General features: G+C 42.2%; 4 protein-coding genes across 7 annotated transcripts in view; 2 read left to right on the top strand and 2 right to left on the bottom strand.

Moving 5' to 3' along the window:
* Positions 1-57: 57 nt before the first annotated feature.
* On the bottom strand, positions 58-999 carry LOC6734326 (histone H3-like centromeric protein cid). The gene has a single exon (XM_002081313.4). The coding sequence runs from the start codon at positions 887-889 to the stop codon at positions 212-214; it is 678 nt and encodes a 225-aa protein (XP_002081349.1). The 5' UTR covers positions 890-999; the 3' UTR covers positions 58-211.
* Positions 1,000-1,193: 194 nt separating this feature from the next.
* LOC6734325 (protein CLP1 homolog) lies at positions 1,194-2,889 on the top strand. The gene is made up of 4 exons (XM_002081312.4): positions 1,194-1,408; positions 1,477-2,029; positions 2,103-2,610; positions 2,679-2,889. Exons 1-4 carry the CDS (start codon positions 1,316-1,318, stop codon positions 2,794-2,796), a joined length of 1,272 nt encoding a protein of 423 aa, XP_002081348.1. The 5' UTR covers positions 1,194-1,315; the 3' UTR covers positions 2,797-2,889.
* A 407-nt stretch (positions 2,890-3,296) lies between these two features.
* The window catches only part of LOC6734322 (low-density lipoprotein receptor-related protein 6), a 29,814-nt gene continuing 13,149 nt past the window's right edge, over positions 3,297-19,961 (top strand). Inside the window, exons 1-2 of the mRNA XM_016182133.3 lie at positions 3,297-3,406; positions 4,422-4,728. Of these exons, the coding sequence (XP_016027392.1) occupies positions 4,536-4,728 (193 nt within the window). The 5' untranslated portion in view covers positions 3,297-3,406; positions 4,422-4,535. The remainder of the gene's footprint in view (positions 3,407-4,421; positions 4,729-19,961) is intronic.
* On the bottom strand, positions 8,389-9,233 carry LOC6734324. 4 transcript variants are annotated; one of them, XM_044922397.1, is made up of 5 exons: positions 9,093-9,209; positions 9,029-9,037; positions 8,831-8,973; positions 8,647-8,779; positions 8,390-8,589 (listed from the first exon to the last, which is right to left on the bottom strand). In XM_044922397.1, exons 3-5 carry the CDS (start codon positions 8,909-8,911, stop codon positions 8,489-8,491), a joined length of 315 nt encoding a protein of 104 aa, XP_044778332.1. In that variant the 5' UTR covers positions 8,912-8,973; positions 9,029-9,037; positions 9,093-9,209; the 3' UTR covers positions 8,390-8,488. The 4 variants fall into 4 exon arrangements, with proteins under 4 accessions (XP_016027394.1, XP_044778332.1, XP_016027393.1 ...); XM_016167988.3 differs by having other exon boundaries at positions 9,033-9,037; positions 9,093-9,206; XM_016167989.3 differs by having other exon boundaries at positions 8,389-8,589; positions 9,029-9,223.

Below are 19,961 nucleotides of genomic sequence, written 5' to 3'. Positions count from 1 at the left end.
TCCCGAGTTGTTTGAGTGAATTGATTACTTTGAACAATTTGAGTGAAATTAACAATCTTGTCAAGCAAAAATATTTATTTAAAGCTAATATTAATGGTATAAAAAGGGGGATTTAACAATTTCTTTTAACTTTTCATTACGTAAACACTACAAAGAATATACAAAACTATTCAAACAAATAATTAAACTAAGCCTAAACATCTTTTTTGGACTAAGCTTGCCGACCCCGGTCGCAGATGTAGGCCATCAATGCCATGTCGCGCACCTCCAGTGTGACGCGATTGCGATGCTTGGTTAGCATGTAGGAGTCCGCGAGCCGCTGCGTCAAGTACATTTCGCAGGACTCTTGCATGGCTAATAGGGCGCCCTCGGTGACCCTCAGCGGCTCGCCGTCGCTGTACTTCATGATAAACTCCCGCACCAGACGCGAGAACGGCAGCTTGGGTATCAGTGTACCGGGATGGTGCTGCAGTCGCCGAATCTCGCGATCCATCCTCTTGGCTCTGCTCATGGGATTGGTCGCTTTGCGCCGCCTGGTCTGGTTCTGCGCAGCAACTGGCCCTGCTGCCCGCGTCTTGCTTTCCTGCTGCATGGTCAATCGACGCGTCTGCGACGGTCTGGCTCTGGGATGGCGATTCTCCTGGTCCTCCTCCTCGCCACTGGCTGAGCTACCATTCGTTGGCGACTGCCTCCGTCCGGCGTCCCTGCGCATCGTCGAGGAACGCCGATTGTTTTCCTGAAGCGTCAGTTGGCTGGTTGTGAACTCGAGGCCGTAGTCGGTGCCGTCTTCTGGCTCCGGCGAGTGGAAGGCCGTGTCGTCGTCGTTCGGCGATTTTGAGTTGTTCGCCGACGGCCTGGGTGCGCGCTTGGCTCTACTGTGTCGTGGCATTTTAAAATTGTGTGTACTTATTTAAAATAACGAAAACGAAATTTTTGAAAGAATTCCCGCTTTTTGTGTGACAGTGTGACCGTATCAAGCAAAGCAAATAATACCCATTACCGATGAAACGAGGATTTCAATGGGCACTGACTAACTAAATATATTTATAACAATTGAGAATTAAAATATGTTAATTTATGTAACAATTAATATTTTTGTAAATACATGTTATTTGTTTAAAGACGTCCAGTACTTTAAATTATTTTACAGTGATCATGTATACCCCCCACAACTCGATTAATTACTACTATACAGCTATCGGCCAATTCCCATCCCTAATGCACAGCTGATGCGAAATTGTTTACCTCGTACATTTTTAGATAATTGCCCTATTTCGCCATTAAAACACATTAGCAGAGCACTGAAGACACACCCATGTCGGAGGACCATGGCAAAGACTACACACTGGAGTCCGACTCCGAGCTGCGATTTGAAATCGAGCAGAAGGACGCCAAAGTGCTGGTGTCCGTAAGTGGTCGAAAAACCTCTTCGGATTACAATAAATTCGTTATTTATAAGCAAATTGTTGATTTCAGCTGGTCAGTGGATTTGCGGAGCTGTTCGGCACGGAGCTGGTGAAGAAAAAGCAGTACGAGTTTGGTGTGGGCGCCAAGGTGGCCATCTTCACGTACCAGGGCTGTGTGCTCCACGTTTCCGGCAAAATGGACGTGTGCTACATCTCCAAGGAGACGCCGATGGTGCAGTACGTCAACTGTCATGCGGCACTGGAGCAATTCCGCATGGAGGCCGAGGAGAAGGATCGCTACGGACCAGTGGCCATGGTCGTCGGTCCCATGGACGTGGGCAAGAGCACTCTCTGCCGCATCCTGCTTAACTATGCTGTGCGCGTGGGTCGTCGACCGCTGTACGCCGACCTGGATGTTGGACAGGGCTCGATAGCCATTTCCGGCAGTGTGGCCACCATTCTCATCGAGCGACCGGCGAACGTCGAGGAGGGATTCGCCAAGACAGCGCCGCTGGTCTATCACTTTGGCCATAAGTCGCCCAGCGGTAACAGCGTACTGTACAATGCCGTGGTTTCCAAAATGGCCGAGGTAACGCTGCAATCCCTAAATAGCAACAAGCGAAGTAAGTTGGGAAGGTGTATAACAAATCTGAGCAGTTTTCAATATATAAACTGCAATTTTCTCCATCTTCGCAGCAAAAAGCTCTGGCATTATTATAAACACTTGTGGCTGGGTAAAGGGATCCGGCTACGCGCACCTGTTGCACGCGGCCAAAGCCTATGGAGCCTGCGCCATCTTCGTCCTGGACCAGGAGCGACTGTACAACGAGCTGCTTCGGGATGTGCCAAAGGGAGTTCATGTGGTACTGCTGCCCAAGAGTGGCGGCGTCGTCGAGCGCAGCAAGGAACTGCGACACGAGGCGAGGGATCAGCGCATCAAGGAGTATTTCTACGGCAATACAAGGGCGCCCTTCTATCCGTTCAGCTTCGAGGTGAAGTTCCAGGACCTGCGACTCTACAAGATCGGCGCACCGCCGCTGCCCGACTCCTGCATGCCAATTGGAATGAAGGCCGAGGACAACAAGACCAAGGTGGTGGCGGTTACACCCACGCCCGCCCTAATCCATCATGTGCTGGCACTCAGCTTTGCCGAGTCCGTGGAGGACGATGTGATTGGCACCAACGTGGCCGGCTTTTGCTGCGTGTAAGTGTTGCTGAACTTAAACTAGATATTATACTAGCTATATATGATTGTTATTTGAATATCCTTAGAACCGAAGTGGACATGGAAAGACAAGCAGTGATGTTGCTTTCGCCGCAGCCGCGACCTTTGCCCCCGAACGCCCTGCTCCTGTGGTCGGAACTGCAGTTCATGGATAATCACACCTAGCATTTGTAAATGCTCTGCTCTAGATGTAATTTAACAAATTTTATATTAATGTTGGCGTTACAAAAAATACAGTTTAGATGTGCAAGTAGTCAACTTAAAGTTTTCCACAAGTTTAACAGCTGAAACATTTTAATAACATTTTGCAAAAATCAATTAATATTTGCTTAGTTGCTTATAAAAGAATAGAACATATATCAAACATATTTTGTAATTTCTAAAAATTTAAAACTAACTATTCAATAATATAATATTCATTATATGTATAATATAATTTTATTCTCTCTCTATAAAAAAAGGAGTTGGGTAAAGGTTTCATTTGAACATATTTGCAATGTTCGTTTTGCGCCATTTGATGAAATTATATAATTCTATTCAGAAATAATTAAAACAAAATGGTGTTCTGTTTTTTTTTTTAGCAAGGTTTCCAACCAACCGTGTACTCTACTTCCAGTATATTTTTTGGTATATTTAGAACACTCTTTTGGTAATATTTAGGCAAATTAGGCACAGCCATACTGACGGCAGGGTACGTCGCCTCAGTGCGGTCACACTGTTCGAAAGAGCGAGACGAAAAACACGGCAACACGGCGAACGGAAAACTCAGTGAAAAGTAAATCAAATATTTACAAAACAAAGTAACCACAAAATGGCTGCGCTCGGTCGAATTGCGTTGGTTAAATAACAAATAACGATGAAACGGCGCCGATTAATACACTTTCAACGGGGATAAACCATCGATACTGTGGAATTTGGCGTGCTTTTCGTGTTTGTTGTGCAGCATGCGAGATGTTGCTGTTGTTGTTGTTGGAATGTGTATCAAATGGTTCTAAAAACAAAACAAGAGATTTTCGGGCATCTAAATTTACGGCCTGCTTGAAAGACGTTCTGTTTTCCCCCAGTGTGTGTGTGCGTCTGTGCGTGTGTGCGCGTGTGTTTGTGTGTTTTTTTCTCACTTGCTCTCTGTTGCTTTGTTGCTGCTGCTGCATTTTCCAGCGGCAAACGGCGTTTGTTTTGGTTGCGTCGTGAAATATTCCACTGGAAAGTGCAGCGCAGCGCCTTTCTGGGGGTTGCACACACATACGCGCACACCGCAATTCGTAGATTGCCGGCTTGTTGCGCCGTGGAAGCGGCAAAAGAGGTTCCCTAATTACCCAGAGTCACCTTATCACTTACAGTATTTCAATTTGGCGACCAGTTGGGTCGGAGGGGGTGGTGGCGGTGTGGTGGCCCTCACACAGTTGCACAATTGCTTATCACTCGCTACTTAACGACAACAACAATTGGTGGCTCGCACACATGCAAACAAGACGATCACACTGGCCAACAAAGAAGCGGGAAACTCAACTGAAAGACTGTAATAATAACAACAACAGCAACAGCTAGCTAACACTGCGCAACAAAAGTGCGAGCACTAGGAACTAAAAAGTTATTAACTTACACGTGATCAAAACTTAAATAAATTTGAATCGTATGGTAGTACGTACATAACAGTTGAACCAATATATTAAAAAAGATACGTAGTAACTACAAAGTATCTACAAACAATGGTGTTATTTGATACCCTAGGAGTGAAAGATTTTCGATAGCGACCTGTTTTCAAACCTCCATCTCTCTTCCACTTGCAGTTTTTCCGTGTGATTATCATGTGCGCCTAACAAAAGACAAACGATCGGGTCGCGTCATCTGTTGTTTTTGCGCCAAATGTCTTAAAATTCCGGAGATAGTGCTTCCAAAATAAGATGGCTCTCGAGCCATACACAAAGTCTGCTGAAATCGAACCTCAATTGTGCCAAGTTATAGATAGTAATAAAGATGTGACAACGAAAGCGACGAAATGCGCGAAATCTAACAGCGGAGTGGGCTGGCGACAAATGCTGATCGGCTTTCTACTGATTTGCTTTGGCATCTCAAACAGTTGGCAGTACAAAAATGGTAAGTTCTGTGCTTTCATTTCGAACAAAGGGCATCGCTTTTGCCAAAGGAGCTGCGAACTGACAAGCATTTGATGGGAGTTCGATTAATTTGACGAGTGGCGAGGGCTTTGAGTTCAAAAAACCGCAGGGATAGACAGTTTGTAATGGGAATGGGGGTCGCTGATATCGCTCCTTCATTTCCCTCAAAGGCTTTTGTACTACAGGTATCGCTCGCTAATGTGAACTAATGTAGTTGCGGGATTGCCAAGTGATTGAATTATAAATTGAGAGTGATTAGTTTAGTGATTTCTCTAGAGGCCTATGTTTTTCTCAAAATAATATTTGATTTTATATTTATAGGTTTCTTGGTTTATTGGTTTCTAATGTCATAACTTAGATGAATATTCATTTAAAATAGATATTTTATCAAAAATTCAACAATTACCATTCAGATTGAATATTTACATGAAAATCTTGATTTATTTATTTAAATGCTCCACTGAATTTAAAAGCTTAAAACCCCATAGACAAAAAATGAGTACTTCAGTGCAACTCAACTGCATTTAAGGCATTTCGCCTGTTCGAGTGCCCACTGTATGCGTTTGTTTATGTGGTTTCAACTGCACTTTTGAGCTTCCCGCTCCCCGCCCCTCGCCCAGCCTTTTAGCCCCTTCCTTTGCCGCTTTGCGTTTTCCTTTAAGCTCTTTTTCGTGTTGTCAAAGCCCAAAGGCTGACAATTTCTCGGCGCAATGCTTTTATGAATAAACAACTACTACTTATTTAGACTGTAGTACGCACTCAACTTGATTGCACTGCGCATAATTTAGTACCCCCTTCTTCATCTACTTCTACTACTACTACAACAATTTTGCGGCCCCACCAAAAACACTTTTCCACTAGATGCGACGCTAATGAGCTGAAAAAAGCAGCTCACTAATAATTCAGCAGTTGTAATATGGCAAAGTTGCCCGGTAATTGCCGGCATATTTCAAATGCACAAAGCATTGACCCAGGCTCAAAAAGTGTGCACTCAGAAAAATGTTAAATTCTCATCAATTCAATCTAATTTGTATATAAGTTAAAATCTAAAAGTAAATTGATAGATCCTGTATATGAATTGTTCTGTAGAAAAAGCACTTGGGAATTATAAGCAAAGTTGAGATATGAAGTCTAGAAAAGGAACTTACAAATTTCGTGTGCTGAATTCTATAGAATTGAATTGAATTGAATTCTATAGATTGATATTGCATGACTCCTTGAAAGTTTTTCTCAGTGCAGCTTAAAAAAGGGGCCCAAAGGACTGAAGTAGCAGGGACCTGCACGGGACAAGTCAATATGGAAATAGCAAATGGACAAAGGCCGTCCAAACATCGTTAAGCCCCAAAAACGCTCGAGTGTTTGGCTGAAAGATAAGCCTTCGGATTCTTCGTTTATTTTTTTTTTATTTTCCGGCTCTCTCCTTCAGTTGCAATCCGGAGTTTTTTTCGGAGTCCGGAATTGCGAGTACTCCAGCATGCATGGAGGCATCCACAAAGCAAGTGCCGCTGCACCGAAAAGGAAGCCCGAAAACTTAAATTTGTCGAGCCGGGTGGGAGGAAAAAAAGCGCATCAAATATGTACACAAAGCTCCGGGAAAAAAACCCATCTCCCGTCATTCCCGGCCAGCTCTCCGTCGTTGTGTGTGGGTGGTGTTGGGTGGTTTGGGTGGTGTGTGGATGGATGCTTACTTTCTTTAACACTTTGACGCGCGCACAAAGTGTTTTTTTGCCAGCGTTGATTTGCCGCCCATGCCACCCGCTCCACACCCACACTACCCAACGGCCACCCGGTTCTTCTTTAAACCTTGTTCTTTTTTGCAGCTAACTGACGTTTTTGCGCGCTGCTGTCACGCCGTGTGGGGGATTCCCCCTTTTTGGTCCCTTTACGTCAGCGCTATTTGCTTTAGCTTCTATTTACTACGCCGTAGTAACGCCAGTTTAGTAGTAATGGGAGCACTTCAAAGGCGACGGCGCCTTTGACGCCACATCCACCGCCCACTGACGGCATCCTGCCATCCTGGCTGACATCCTTTGCGTCCCCGCGGGACACTCGACATTTCACTGTTGTTGACATTGATTTTGATTTCATTTATGTGTGCACCAGTTCCACTTTCAACTTTCCAACAGCCAGCTGACATTGGCTTAGAATGTCAGTCAACACTTGCCACACTTTGTCTTTCCTCGCGGGATTTGTCTAGGCAGCATTAGTCGCTAGTATTTCCCAATTATCCAATTAAAAATGCCCAACTCAATTTAGTCGTGCGTAAGTTTAAGCTCGAGCGTAGCAATTAAAAACTTAATTTGATGTTTAGCATTCTATCAGGATGTTAACTATTGCATGAACTAGTTTAATTATATTATATTTCAAAAGAAAGCTGCCCAAACTAATAGCCTTTAGCAAAGAATCACTTCAACTTTACTCTCTGTTGGAAATAAAATTATGGACTATGATTAATGCAATTATTTTAATTAGGTTTCTATAATATGTTTAAAGCTTTTCACATTACGTACAATGACAATTATGGCAATGTAAAATAGTTATAATTTCCTAAAATGTTACCTAATTTTGCATAATTATAAACATATTGCCCGCAAGGAATGACACCAAATGAGCTCTTGAATTGCAATTAATCAACTTAACCTTTAATCATACTATTCAAAGCTCGCTTAAACTTTCCACAGCTGGCAAGCTGTTGATTTAGTTTGCTATCGAAATGCATAGCTGTTAAACAGCTTCCTGCCAGGAATTGCATTCAAATATCTGCTTAAACTTAAGCCCAATGAAACGCCCGAACGAACGGCAAACACAATTGGGCTTTAACTAACCCAATCATCCTGGGAGCCATCTGCATTCCGTATGCAAACTGCTAAAACCAAAGGCAAACTCTCGGTCCGCCGGCACAAATGTATCACTTTGCAATTTAAACAATAATGTTGTGGTGTGGTCAGTCCGGCGTTTGTGTAATGCATCTGTGCCTGCCTGCCGCCCGGCAGTTCGGTTGCATCCACATCATCATCGTCGCATCATGGCATCATCCTGCTCATCAACGCGACGAACGCCCTCCTCTGACCACAGATTTGTGTGTGGGCGGGTTGGCCTGGCACTGACCTCTGTGTGTTGGCTGATAGGGTTGTGCATATTGCGTATATATTACACAGAGAAAAATAACCAGATTTATTAGTTATAAAACTAGGATTGTAGAAGAAAATATAATGCTGTGCAGTTTCAAGCTCATAAAACGATTGGCTGACTGTAGAAACAGCTTCTTACTTAAATGCTTTGAATATTTTTAAAGAATTTGCTATAAATTCTATTTCCCTGTGCACCTGCGTAATTGGTTTTGGTATTGCCAGCAAATTGGCTACCATATGCAGCGCGGTTGGCATATGCAAATATATGTGTATGCAACTGCCACAAGAGCAACAACAAAACGCATCGCGAACCCGTCCAACTGCTTTTGGCCAACTTGTGCATCCTTCTTGCCGTTGCCGTCGCTTATCACTTATCGTAATCTTGTAATTACGTGTGTTCCACAAATGTTAATTGCAAAAAGGGAAACATTGATAGGCTAAGGGCATTCCCAGCTGGGTTATCCACCATCTCGATTCCCTCGCACTTCGGCCAGCACTCCTTTGCCTTTTTGCAGTTTAAACGAGTTGTTCGCATGGCAAATCGTTAATTTAACGATTGTGTTTATTTTTTTGAGGATCTCTTTAATAGCACATAAAACCATTCAGAACTTAGACGGCTGTTTCATCGGGACTCTCGTCGTTTACGTCACTCGGTAGACCTAGTTCCACAAAATGCAGGGCCACAATCAACAGGAAATATATTTCCATTGCTTGGGGTGGGAAAGGTAATTAATTTTAAACCAATTAGTTTGCCCCATATATCTTACCCAATATGGGAATGAAAATCAAGGCCAATACAAGGTGGCTATAGGCAAATGAAAGGGACAGGATAACGATCAAGTAGACGAGAGCCAAAAAGATCGTTTTTAATATCCAAATCAATATGGGTATTCGACTAGACTAATAACTAAGTGTGAGAAACTAACTAAACTTATAAAATTAGCTACTTACATTCACGCTCAAAAGCAGTCCGATATCCGTCAAAAGGTCAACCAGCAGGACTAGGATAACCTGAATACGATTCTTCATCATTGTAACCGTGACTAGATCGTGGACATCGTCTCCACTGTGTTTTTCAAAATACCAATGTCGAACTGCAGAAAAGTTAATGAAAATTCATTTGACGATCACAAGCAAAATGCACTTTACAAACAGGCCCTGGGAAATAGAAGATAGTCAGGTGATAGAACAGGCGAAGTAAATCGATTATTACATAGGAACTTGCTATCACAACTACACCAGTGCTGATCGAGTAGTAACAAAAGAATTTTTTTAGCAAAGCCATGTTGGAAACAGCTAGTATTCACTTGAATTTTCTCCTACAGATTGTCAGTTTTTGAAAAGCCATCATATACATGGGCGAGAATAAAATAATGCGAGCATAATTTACCCAACAAGTTGCCAATTTAAAGGCACCAAACATGTCAGCAAGTAATTAAGTTTCTATACCCATTTGCATATCTGCAGGCGCGCAGGCAACCCTGTTCTCCGTGCGCCTGTGTGCGTGCGTATCTGTGTGTATGGGGGCCACTTAACATAGCCGTTGGCTTTGGCCAACTAACGAACTGAACGAGAAACTGAAATAAAAACAAGGGGACTCCTCGACTCCGGAAACATTTAGGGATGGGGCGTTGCACATGTGACCAGAGCGGAGTCACAGGTGAAGTCACAGTTTACATGTGTGAACTGCTATGATAGATAAAAATATATAGAAAATTTTAAGATTAGGCCAGTTGTATAATCTTAGAAAGTTATAAACTTATTAGTATTTTATGCTTAAATATTCATAAGTAATACAATCAAGTAAGTGCTTATTGTTACTCTGCATAAACGATAGTTTCTGTTTCGTTGGAGTCGCCCATCACTAGGTGGCATCTTGGCCGTGTCTCCCTTGCTAACAAGCTACCCACCCGGTCCCCTCCATCGCCTCCCGCTGCTCCTGGCCACAGTGCTCCGGCCGCAGTGGCTGGTGGGGTTCCTTTTGCTGGTTGCTGGTTGTCGTTGCTGCCTCCGCCGCTTTAAATGTCTGGGCGTTCGTGCGTTGCCTGCAACGCAGCAGAGCAGCGCATAAACATGCACATCGTTAAGAGACGAGACCGGGCTCAGACCCAGGCCCAAAATCATGGCCCAGACCCTTTTGGGCCGCCAGTCCCCCCTCTCCCTGTCCCACTTGGCCACTTGCGACTCGTTTCCAAGCCAAGCCGGTCATTTAGAGGCCAGGCCCAGCATGCCTTCCACCACACATATCCGTACAATCAACAAACCTGGCCAGAAATGTTTTTCCTCTTTTTCTTCTTTATACCTTGTTTTTTTTTGGTTACTTTTTTTTTTTTTTTTTGGTTTTTGGCTTGTTTTGGCCTTTTGACTGCTCTTTGTTTTCGTGTAATTGTTCTGACTGCCGTTCTTGTTTACGTTTCATTGGCTCCCGAGTTTCCTTCCTTCTTCATTTTTTTTTATTTTTTTTTTTTATTATTTTTTTTTTTTAATATTTTTTTTTGGCCAAAGATCTGAACTCCATATGGCGTTGGTTGAGTCTCGGGTTTCGTTATCTAATATTGCTGGGAGGAAACATTAATTCGCAGCTCGTTGGCAGATCCTTCTTCTTCATAGTCCAACTGCCCAGCAGTCTCCCCGTTCGACGAATTGCTAATTTATTTCACTCTTGTACCTCGGAACACGCTTCCTATCTAGACGGCGGAAAAAAACCAATTTAAAGTTTATTTATGGCTTTTATTATTTTATACCCTCTCTATATTTGGCATTTTTCCTGTTGCTCTTTTTTCGCAGCTGCCTTTTCGACTGGCGTTTGTCAATTTTTAACCTGTTGTGCATACTAATTTGTCCAGAGCTCGTTTTTTTTTTTTTTATATCGTATTTGATTTTCCCTGGAGAGGGTAGCTTCTCCATAATTTAAGTGACACTTTGGATGATTTGTGGGCCAAGCGAAAACGCCTCGATTGATTTTTTAATTAACTTTGGTCGAACGATAAATTAAGGCTGCTTATTATTTTTTTTTTTTAAAGATCCTTTAACTTCGCCAATCAAAACTTTGTAGACTGGCAGCCAGAGAGAAAAAAAATTCACTGGCTAACGCATAAATTAAACCACGATGCCGAATTCCAGCAATCTCCTGGATACATCAGCATCATTAGTTATACATAGGTCGAAAACAAGCCAAGTGAAACCAGAAAACCACAAAAACTAATTTATCACACAGATGGTTCATGCTTAGTTTTAATGGTTTTTGATGGACAAAAGGGAAAGAGTTCGATAACGTCAGTAAAAAACACGACCAAAAGAATGGTATTGGAAAAAAATATTTTATCTTGGAGAAAATTCGACTGGGTTATTCGCTGAATACGAAAGCCATAAAGTGTAACGTAAATTGTTTATCAAGCCGTTTGCCATAAATTCATATAAAACTGCAATGCGAAATTTAACTGCAACACGCCAACGCAACGAAAATGAGCAGACACTTAAAGTAAACATCACATTAAATGTAAACAGGCACTGCAAGAAAAGTCGGTATATTCCTAATGAATATTCCTTTATAAGGCAGTTCCATGCAATTTTAATATATATTAATCTATAATCCATTATAAAAGTAAAGAACTATCTTATAAAGATAGTTTCTTTGTTTTGAAATCTTTTTTTTTTTAAACATATATTCTTGTGGCCCCAACTTTTTCTTGCCGTGTAGTCGAACTCATTTGTGCGTGTCGTTTGTTTGGGAAAAAGAGTTTCTGAGCGCAGCACAAACAAATCATTGAAACCGCTGCTGCGAGTGCGTGCGTTTAAATCTATCAATAGGCCCCATTTGTAATTGTTGCAATGGCCAGGCAGTTCCGGTTTGAGGCCAATGGCATATCATTAGGCATTGGTATTGGCATCGGTAAGGGAATCGTTGGTCCAAAGGGTTATTGCAGGGCAACGAATGATTCTCTAATGTGTTGATACACAAATTGTTCGCCGTTTGTGTTTAATTTCTCCCTTATGGGCCCAGCATGCTAATTAACAGCAAACGAGGGAGATACCATCCGCAGCATCCGTTCCCTTCTCTTTCCACTTCAACTTCCTCGGCAGATACGTGGATGTATCTGCTGGGTACATGTATCTGCTGAGCTTTCCCCTTACTCTGCACACACATTCGCAGTCGAGGTTGTGGTATGTCATGCCATCTTAATAATGACATTTATTTGTAACGTGTTAAGATACTAAATTGCCCCGTCCACAACATGCAACATGCAACATGCTGCACATAACCATACCTGTGAGCGATCCATCTCCATTGGCATGTGAGTACGGAATATCTGGAGTTGGATTGGATGGGGTATGAATACACTTATATTATATATGCCCAACGGATTGCGGTTTTTCTTTCCTGTCCTCACCTGCCGACGCAGTCCGGGCAATTTTCAACAATTTGCAGCCATTTTTGCCGAGCAACAGCAACATTGGCCAGAAAAGCTATAACAATTTCCATGACTCGAGCTTATTAACTTTGGTATGCGTAATAACTTTAGTGCTGCACACGGTTACAATGGCTAACAAAAGTTTGGGGACAAGCTTATGTTGCATATTTATAAAAAAAAGTCTAAAATTGGAGCATGAAAATGTTTAATTTTTAAGAGAGTCTTGAATATCCAAATAAGAAATGGATAAAATGAACTGATGAGCGATTCTACAAAAAACAGAATATAAAAAATTAAAAAAAAACTTTGCTTTGTCTCTTTTGTAACAGAACATTACTTTGCTAAAAGTTTTAATGGAGTATTAGAAGGCGGAACCTTTGTGAGATTTTCTAATAGAGATCAGAGTTTAAGCTAAAAGACATCAATTCAAAAATATAAAAAAATATTGCAAGCATTAAAAAGCAACTTATTTTTTTTAATTTGCTGTTTCATAACACCTCATCCTGATGGCCAGTGTACGTTGAACCCGGACACCTCCTCAGATTCAGTTCAGCAATCATCCACAGCTGCCGAGGTGCGTGTGAGTGAGTTCCTCCGATGGATCTTGGCAATTGTTATAATTTGCCACATATTGAAATTGAATTGCCTGGGCTTGCAACAACGCGCTGCATGTGGCTGTGGTGGTGGTGGTGGTGCTGGTGGGTTTGCATGTGGCACTCAGTCACTCGCTCACCTTCACGGTAAATGCAGTTGAGCGCTTGACTAATTTCGCATTCATGCCTGCTGCACTGGGTGCAAACAGCTTATTTAGCCGGGTGCGTTGATGTGTGGCTGCTCCCACAAGTTTCCGTTTCCACTTGGCCACTCGATTGGCTGTGGACAGCCGGCTATTTGCCTGCTGCACTCTGAAGGAATACACACTGCTAATTGGGCTAAAATCAAAGTTAATGCCCAAAGATGTGAGTTTTTTGAGTTGTGAGTTTAGCAAATTTAGCAAATTCATTTAAAAGAGGCTAAGCTAGTCTTTAAATATAAAATCCAGACTTGGGGTATATCCCCCCAAATGGCAGCGATATAAATTTCGCTTATGACACCTCACTTGACAACGGACAGGCGGTTAAGTATATGCATAGGAAGGTGTCAAGTCAACTCAACTCAACTCCACTCCACTCCACTCAAGTTGGCGCGAGGCAAAAGAAAAAAAAAACACGTTTTGCGACTAAAGGGGCGCATTTAAATACGCTGCCAGCAGATTCGACGCTTTAAAAGTTTAAACAAATCAGCTAACAGTAAATAACCTGTTGCGTTTGCGCCATTAATGTCGAACTTCATTATGTTGATATACGAGCAGTGGTTGTATTAAGTAAAGTTTGGCAGCACTCCTTGTGATATCACCAAAGTAATTTTACACCAGTAGAGAACAACTTCATTATCGCATAAGCTCCGATTACAGAGAGGCTCCCAAAAACCAAATCTTTAAAACAATGGGTATATAGAGGGGCGAGGGGCACGAACAACAATGCAAACATAATCATTATCGAGATTACGGCCAAATTTATCGAGAGCCGCAGTCTCCAAGTGCTTAACGAGCCCAAAAAGATGCCTTCATGGCTTGATTTTGTGTATGCACTGAGAGATAATCGAGTAAATATTTTGTTTAAAATATATAAAATTCCAAAGAATGTAGATTTAATCGAGGAACCAAAATATAATCATTCTGTTTCTAAATGTGCAGAGTATAGGGATTCTATGGCAATATTTGTATTGTATTGATTAATTGGAAATATATATATTATATATATTATATTATAATTATTATATATTATTATTATTATTATATATTATTATTATTATTATATATTATTATTATTAAAAATTATTATTATTATTATATATATTTTTCGATCAGTTCAATTATTTTGCTCAAATGCAGAAATAAGGCAAATAGATTATAGATTTATAATACACACGCTTCTTTACATATTTTGAAAAATACTTTCAGTCCGATCTACTGCACACTAATTTCGCTCACTGTAACGATATCTCTTCTTTCTGGAATCGTTTGGCTTAGCTTGTTTTGGGACACGTCTTGTTTGCTCTCCTCGTTTTCCAGAGTTACCTGCGCTACCTGAGTTCCCCCAGCTGTTCACGAACTTGGACTACGCTACTGGCTGGCGAACCCGAGAGTTTATACCCGTACGTACGCAGATCCCACTCCACCGCCCTAATCACATCTTGGTTTTGTGGCGGCGGGAGAGGATTGTGTTTGGGTTTTCGACTTTGGTTTTTGTATACGCTTTTTTTTTCTTTCTGTTTTCTGGGCTGTGCCCACAAAACGCCTCGAGGCGGCAGTCGCACTCGCCACACAACAAGCTGTTTTATGGCCAAATCCAAAACCAAAGCCAGGCCAAAGCTCGTTTGTGTATCTGGCTTTGTCCCTAAACAAAAACCCAAACAAGACAACAACGGCGAGCGTAAAGAATTTGTATAAATAAAAGCGTGTAGGGGGTAACAAGCGAGTATAATAATTAAAATGAAATCAGACGGACGGCCAGAAAAAAAACCCATAAGCTACAAAGAGGATGGATAGATGGATGGATGGATGGTTGGATGATGAGGATGAGGAGGAGCAGGCATAGAAACACCTGAACAAAATGCTAAATTTGTCAACTGAATGCGAACATTGTGGCCGATTTATTTGCATGTGAAAAGCAAAATCTGGCCAAAATTCAAAAGCAACTAGTTTTGGGTTACTTGTTCTCTCTAGGATTGGTTATAACTTTTGTTATGCTAAGTGTGGTAAACATAAATTTGATTTAAATTAGCATGCATGTTTTATTTGCGGATTTTCCGTAATGCCCACAAATATATTGTTAAACTGCGAAAGCGTTAAAGTTCTCATAAAATTCTATTCGATTCTACTTGGATTCTCTAGGAATTATAGCTTCATAACAACAATTCAGTTTTGTGTCCAGACTAATGGCCTTAAAGATGACTTGACTGCTGGTTAATGAATTTGTAATGCCTGGGATGTCTTGAATATTTGCCTTCGTCGGTGACAGAGCAATTAGTTAGCCGGCACTTTCCACCTGGGATGGCATAAATCTGAAATTGATTTATAAATTACCGTCTGGCAAACGCAGCAGCAGCCACAACATCGAGCTAAGAGAAAAAGTAAATGGCAATAAAATATCAATTTGCAAAAGCTGGTCGCTCCTTTTGGCCAAGATGGGTATGGAGATGGGAGCGGGAATGGGCATCCAAGTGGAGATGGAGTTGGGCATCCTAAAGGCCAAGGCGAGGGGCCAATTGCAATGGTGATTTGTTTGCCGCGTCTTTGACCGGCTGCTCTGCTCTCCTGCTTGGCAATTTACTTTTACAACACCCAGGACTGAATCGGGATAATTTATGCTGCAATTTATAACCAACTCGGGATCTGTGGCCTGCTCCTCCTCGAATGCCAGCATATTTCCATACATGGCCCAGACTTTGGACGACCGCATGTGGCAATTAACCAAAAGTAAATCTCGTTGTCAGTTGGGCGCTGTAGAAATTTTCGATTCCAATTCACTTCAATCAGTGTGCACAAATACTTGTTTCGCGGCTGGCAGGCAGCTCAATAATTCAATATAAATCAATTCCATCTGCCATGCGGTGCTAATGGCCACAAGTGGAGTAGTCCCAATCCCAAAAGGCAGACTCGTCTCAATTGGCAGACTCGCTGCTGCTGTAGACATTTTGCCTCTTTCCTTTTTTTATTTTTTATTTTTTTACATTTGCAATTCCAGGGCCCTCGAACTTGTAGTTGCTTTATTTGTACACATGTACAAATTTTTATTTTGCACAAATGTTTGCTTCTGACAGCTTCAGCTTCAGCTACAGCTTCGACGGCGGGGCACGAAAGTGGAGGCTCCACTGTGGCAGTGTGTTCTCGAGGACGCGCCCGACTTGCTGGCAACTAATTGAATGTCAATTTGTTTGTTGCCTCGCTTCCAGCTGCCAACTGCCAAGTGAATGTGAATGTGGATGAGGATGTGGATGTGGATGTGGATGCTACTCATTTCGTATGCCTGTCACAAGACTTCATCTGCATTAACATATTGCCTCTTGCACAGCCAATATTTAACTTGCATTATAGGCCGTTCTGCAATCCCTTATTTATGCATTTATTTACCCAACTTATTTATCGCCGTGACCAACTTACCCTCACATTGCTTTTTGTTTTTTTAGATAGACAAATATTTGGGCAGCCGGGTGGCTGTTACCTCTATTTGCCATGTGGGTATCTGTTCTATAGCCTCCGGCGGAATTAGGAATTTAATTAAAGTAAACCACAATTTGGATTAATTTGTTATGGGAAAGGAAAGGGGTGTGCATTTAAATTTATCTTAGGGGTGACTGATTAAATGTAAATAAACAAACTCAAGGGAATTCCCTTTTTTAAATGGACAGATATGGTAAACAATAATATAGATTGAAAAAATAATATAAAAATGCAAATTTGTTAAGCGAATTGTTCAATGTTTTCATGCTTTGCAGGCAGCTGGGCATAATTTCCTATATTTTAAGCTGCTGTTGATAAATTTGCTTTCAGTAATGAGAAGATGTTCTGATAAGGTTGTAGTCCGTTATCGATAGCTATCTATATACATATATATATATATATATATATATATATATATATATATATATGGCATACAAAGTAAACCCTGGCATAATGAATATAATGAGCCCGTGCCCAACTGGCTGCAAATTAATTTAAATCATCAAGCCGGCGCGCAAGAATATTAAATTTACAATTTTCCTTCATTTTTTTTTACCCTGCTGTGCGCGAGTACATGGCCCACCTGCTCCTCCCCGTGTTCCGCCATTCCACTGCCCCCACTGGGTGGTTAGCCCCCCGGATTCGCCGGGAATGCAATTCATAGCCAGCGAGGCACACAGCCCCGCAATCTTGATGGGCAACACTTGAGTGCAGCAACTACAACTACTCTACTGCACAACTACACAACTATGCTCGTGTACGGCGGACGAACGGGGCATATTGCCATAAAATTAACGGATCCTAGGTGGATGAGGCACTGGTCTGGTCCAGGGGACTGCACTACGAGGAGGAGGAGGTGGGGCAGTGGCAGTGGAGGAGGAGGTGGAAGTGGAAGTGGCAGGGTTCGTGGGGCTGCAGAAAATATTAACACGATATTTTTCAAGCGAGATTGCTGAACTGCACTGCTAATAAAGGAAATCAAAACTGTGTTAGCTTTTAATTCAATTCAATTGTGAATTAAAAGTTGAGCTCATTAAGCAAAATTATAGTTTGAGATACACCTCATTAAATACATGTTTACATATTGAAAAATATTGTAAGCATTGTAAGCTCTTAATTCATCTAACTAGTGTCGTTCGTTAACAGCAAGTACTTGGGTAAAAAATCAAGTTAGTAGCTAAATGCTTATAGTAGTACTCTATTTTAGATTAAAGAAAATCGTAATGGGATTCCCCTAGTGAAAAAATCGTACCTTGTTTACCTCGCATGGAAGTCTTAATTAAGAAGGCTTTACATATCTGGGTCACACACTTATTTTTCTCAGTGTGCTGATGCGGCTGTTGGGGCTGCTGCTTCTGCTGATTTTGCTGCTGCTGCTGCTGCTGTTGCTGTTCCTCTGACCAACCCACATCGTTATCATAATATGAATGGTGGTGGCCCCAGTCGTGCCGTCGCTGGCTGTGTGGGCGGGGCCGCCTCCATTTTCTACCTTCCACCTCGGCTTGATTATGAGTGAGTGCGCCACAACCATGGGAACACAAGCGATCCGAGGAGAACGCAGACCAGACCAGACCAGAACAGAACGGAACGGAACAGAAACATTGAGCATGGTCATGTGCTTGTCAGGCCCATTCCCCGCCAGCTTTCTGGCTGCTGACATGTGGGTACAGTGTTTCCTCGACAGCCCAACCCCACAACCAACCCCACAACCAGCAACCCTGCATATCCTGCACATCCTGGCATTGCTGATAATGATGCAGCGTTTTATACGCTGACTAGGCTTGTATCCTTCGGCTGCAGGAGCAGTAGCTGCGCTTGCATTTCGTCCTCTGCCCATCGTTGTCACGTATTTGGCACAAGTATTTAATTAGGAAGTGCTTACGCTTCAAGTAAGCACTCAAACAATGCTTTTTTTTAGCACAGGACCAACTTAAATTGCTGCACGAGAAATTAGAACTTTTAATATACTTAAAGCTTTAATTAAGCTGTGCAGTGCAGTGCAGATGGCTAGTCATGCTGGAATATTTTAAAACTTTTAATCAGATTTTCATTAAAACTTGTTGGCAGCCAAACTAAATTTAAAATAGCTGAAGACTTTCTTTTAATTGGGTCAAACCAAAGGGGAGCAGGACTTAAATAGGATTACCATAAATATTTCTAACAAACCAAAGGAGTTGCAGTTGAAAGTGGCTTAAATAAAAACATTTTTGCAAATAGCTTGAAGCAGAGTTATTATTTCCTTCTCACAATGATAATTGGCGCAGTTGATCGACCACTTACTTGCCATAACAGTGCTTCGATATGCCAAGCAGCACCGAGTAAGTGCCTCTTGTTGGGAATTGAAGTTCGTCTTCCTTGACTTGAAATTGATGCAAATTTCTATGGCCCCAAGGGCTGATGATGGACGCTTGGCAAAGAAATCCAAAGCAAAGCAGCAGCAACTGACCTCTCCACACCTTCAAATAGAGTGAAGCACCCATCCCCTGGCTGAAGCTAACGACGCCGATTTGGTTTTGGGCCACTGTCATTTCCAGAAACGAATCTCCTTCAAAGAGCTCTTGGCCCACTCGAGTGTCTTTGGCCCCTTGAACCCTCGGGCGTCTAACCAAACCAATGAGCTGAGGAAGTATTCTCGAATAAAAACGAGCAGAGTAACTCCTCCGCCCCCGATTTCACTGATAGATGTACCTTGTTCTGGACTCCATGCCATGCCATGCTCCTCCAGCGGTGCTGTGCTGCAACTGCAACGCAGCATCTTTGTGGCATAGAGTTTGCTGCTGCTGCTGCATGTCTGCGCCTTTTTCCATGTTGTGTCGTCTTGCTGCCGTTGGTGTGTGTTTTTTTTTTTCGTTTTCTGTTTTCTGTTGGGGGCACAGCACGTTTTCCGTTTGGAAAAGATAACAAACCCAATCGTTTGTGCAACATTTTCAACAGTTTTGGCACGATTCCTACCACAACGCTTCTGCTTTGCCTCTCGCTGCCTCCCACCCTCTCTGCCTCTTTCTTTTGTCAGCCAGCTATCTCTTTCTGTGTGGCACCAATTTGGGGAATGCTTTTTGTGGCTGTAGCTCTGGAGCTCTGTACACTGAGAGAATGGGGGTGTAGTTCTTGAGAATTTCATAGGGCTGTTATCTAGAAAACTTGAATACAGCATCAGCTTAAAATATGATTGTTTTTTATTTTGTTTTGAGTTACATGAACTATTTTTTTACGGTGTAGCTTTAGCCTGGCCAGCTTCTTCTTTTGCCTGCTCCCCCGAAGCGCGAACGAGTTGAGTTTTGGCAAGTCTTTCCCTTCCGAACGTGCAAATTGCATGCTGTGCGAGTTAATGGCGTTTCGCTGGGGATTTGCCTGGTTGGGGGCGGGGAAAATGGGTGTTGATGCTAACGAGTTGAGAGAAAATAAA

This window comes from Drosophila simulans, chromosome 2R, assembly GCF_016746395.2.
Source record: "Drosophila simulans strain w501 chromosome 2R, Prin_Dsim_3.1, whole genome shotgun sequence".
Lineage (NCBI taxonomy): Eukaryota > Metazoa > Arthropoda > Insecta > Diptera > Drosophilidae > Drosophila > Drosophila simulans.
The sequence above is the reverse complement of the archived record's forward strand: the minus strand, read 5'-3'. Positions and strand labels throughout refer to the sequence as shown.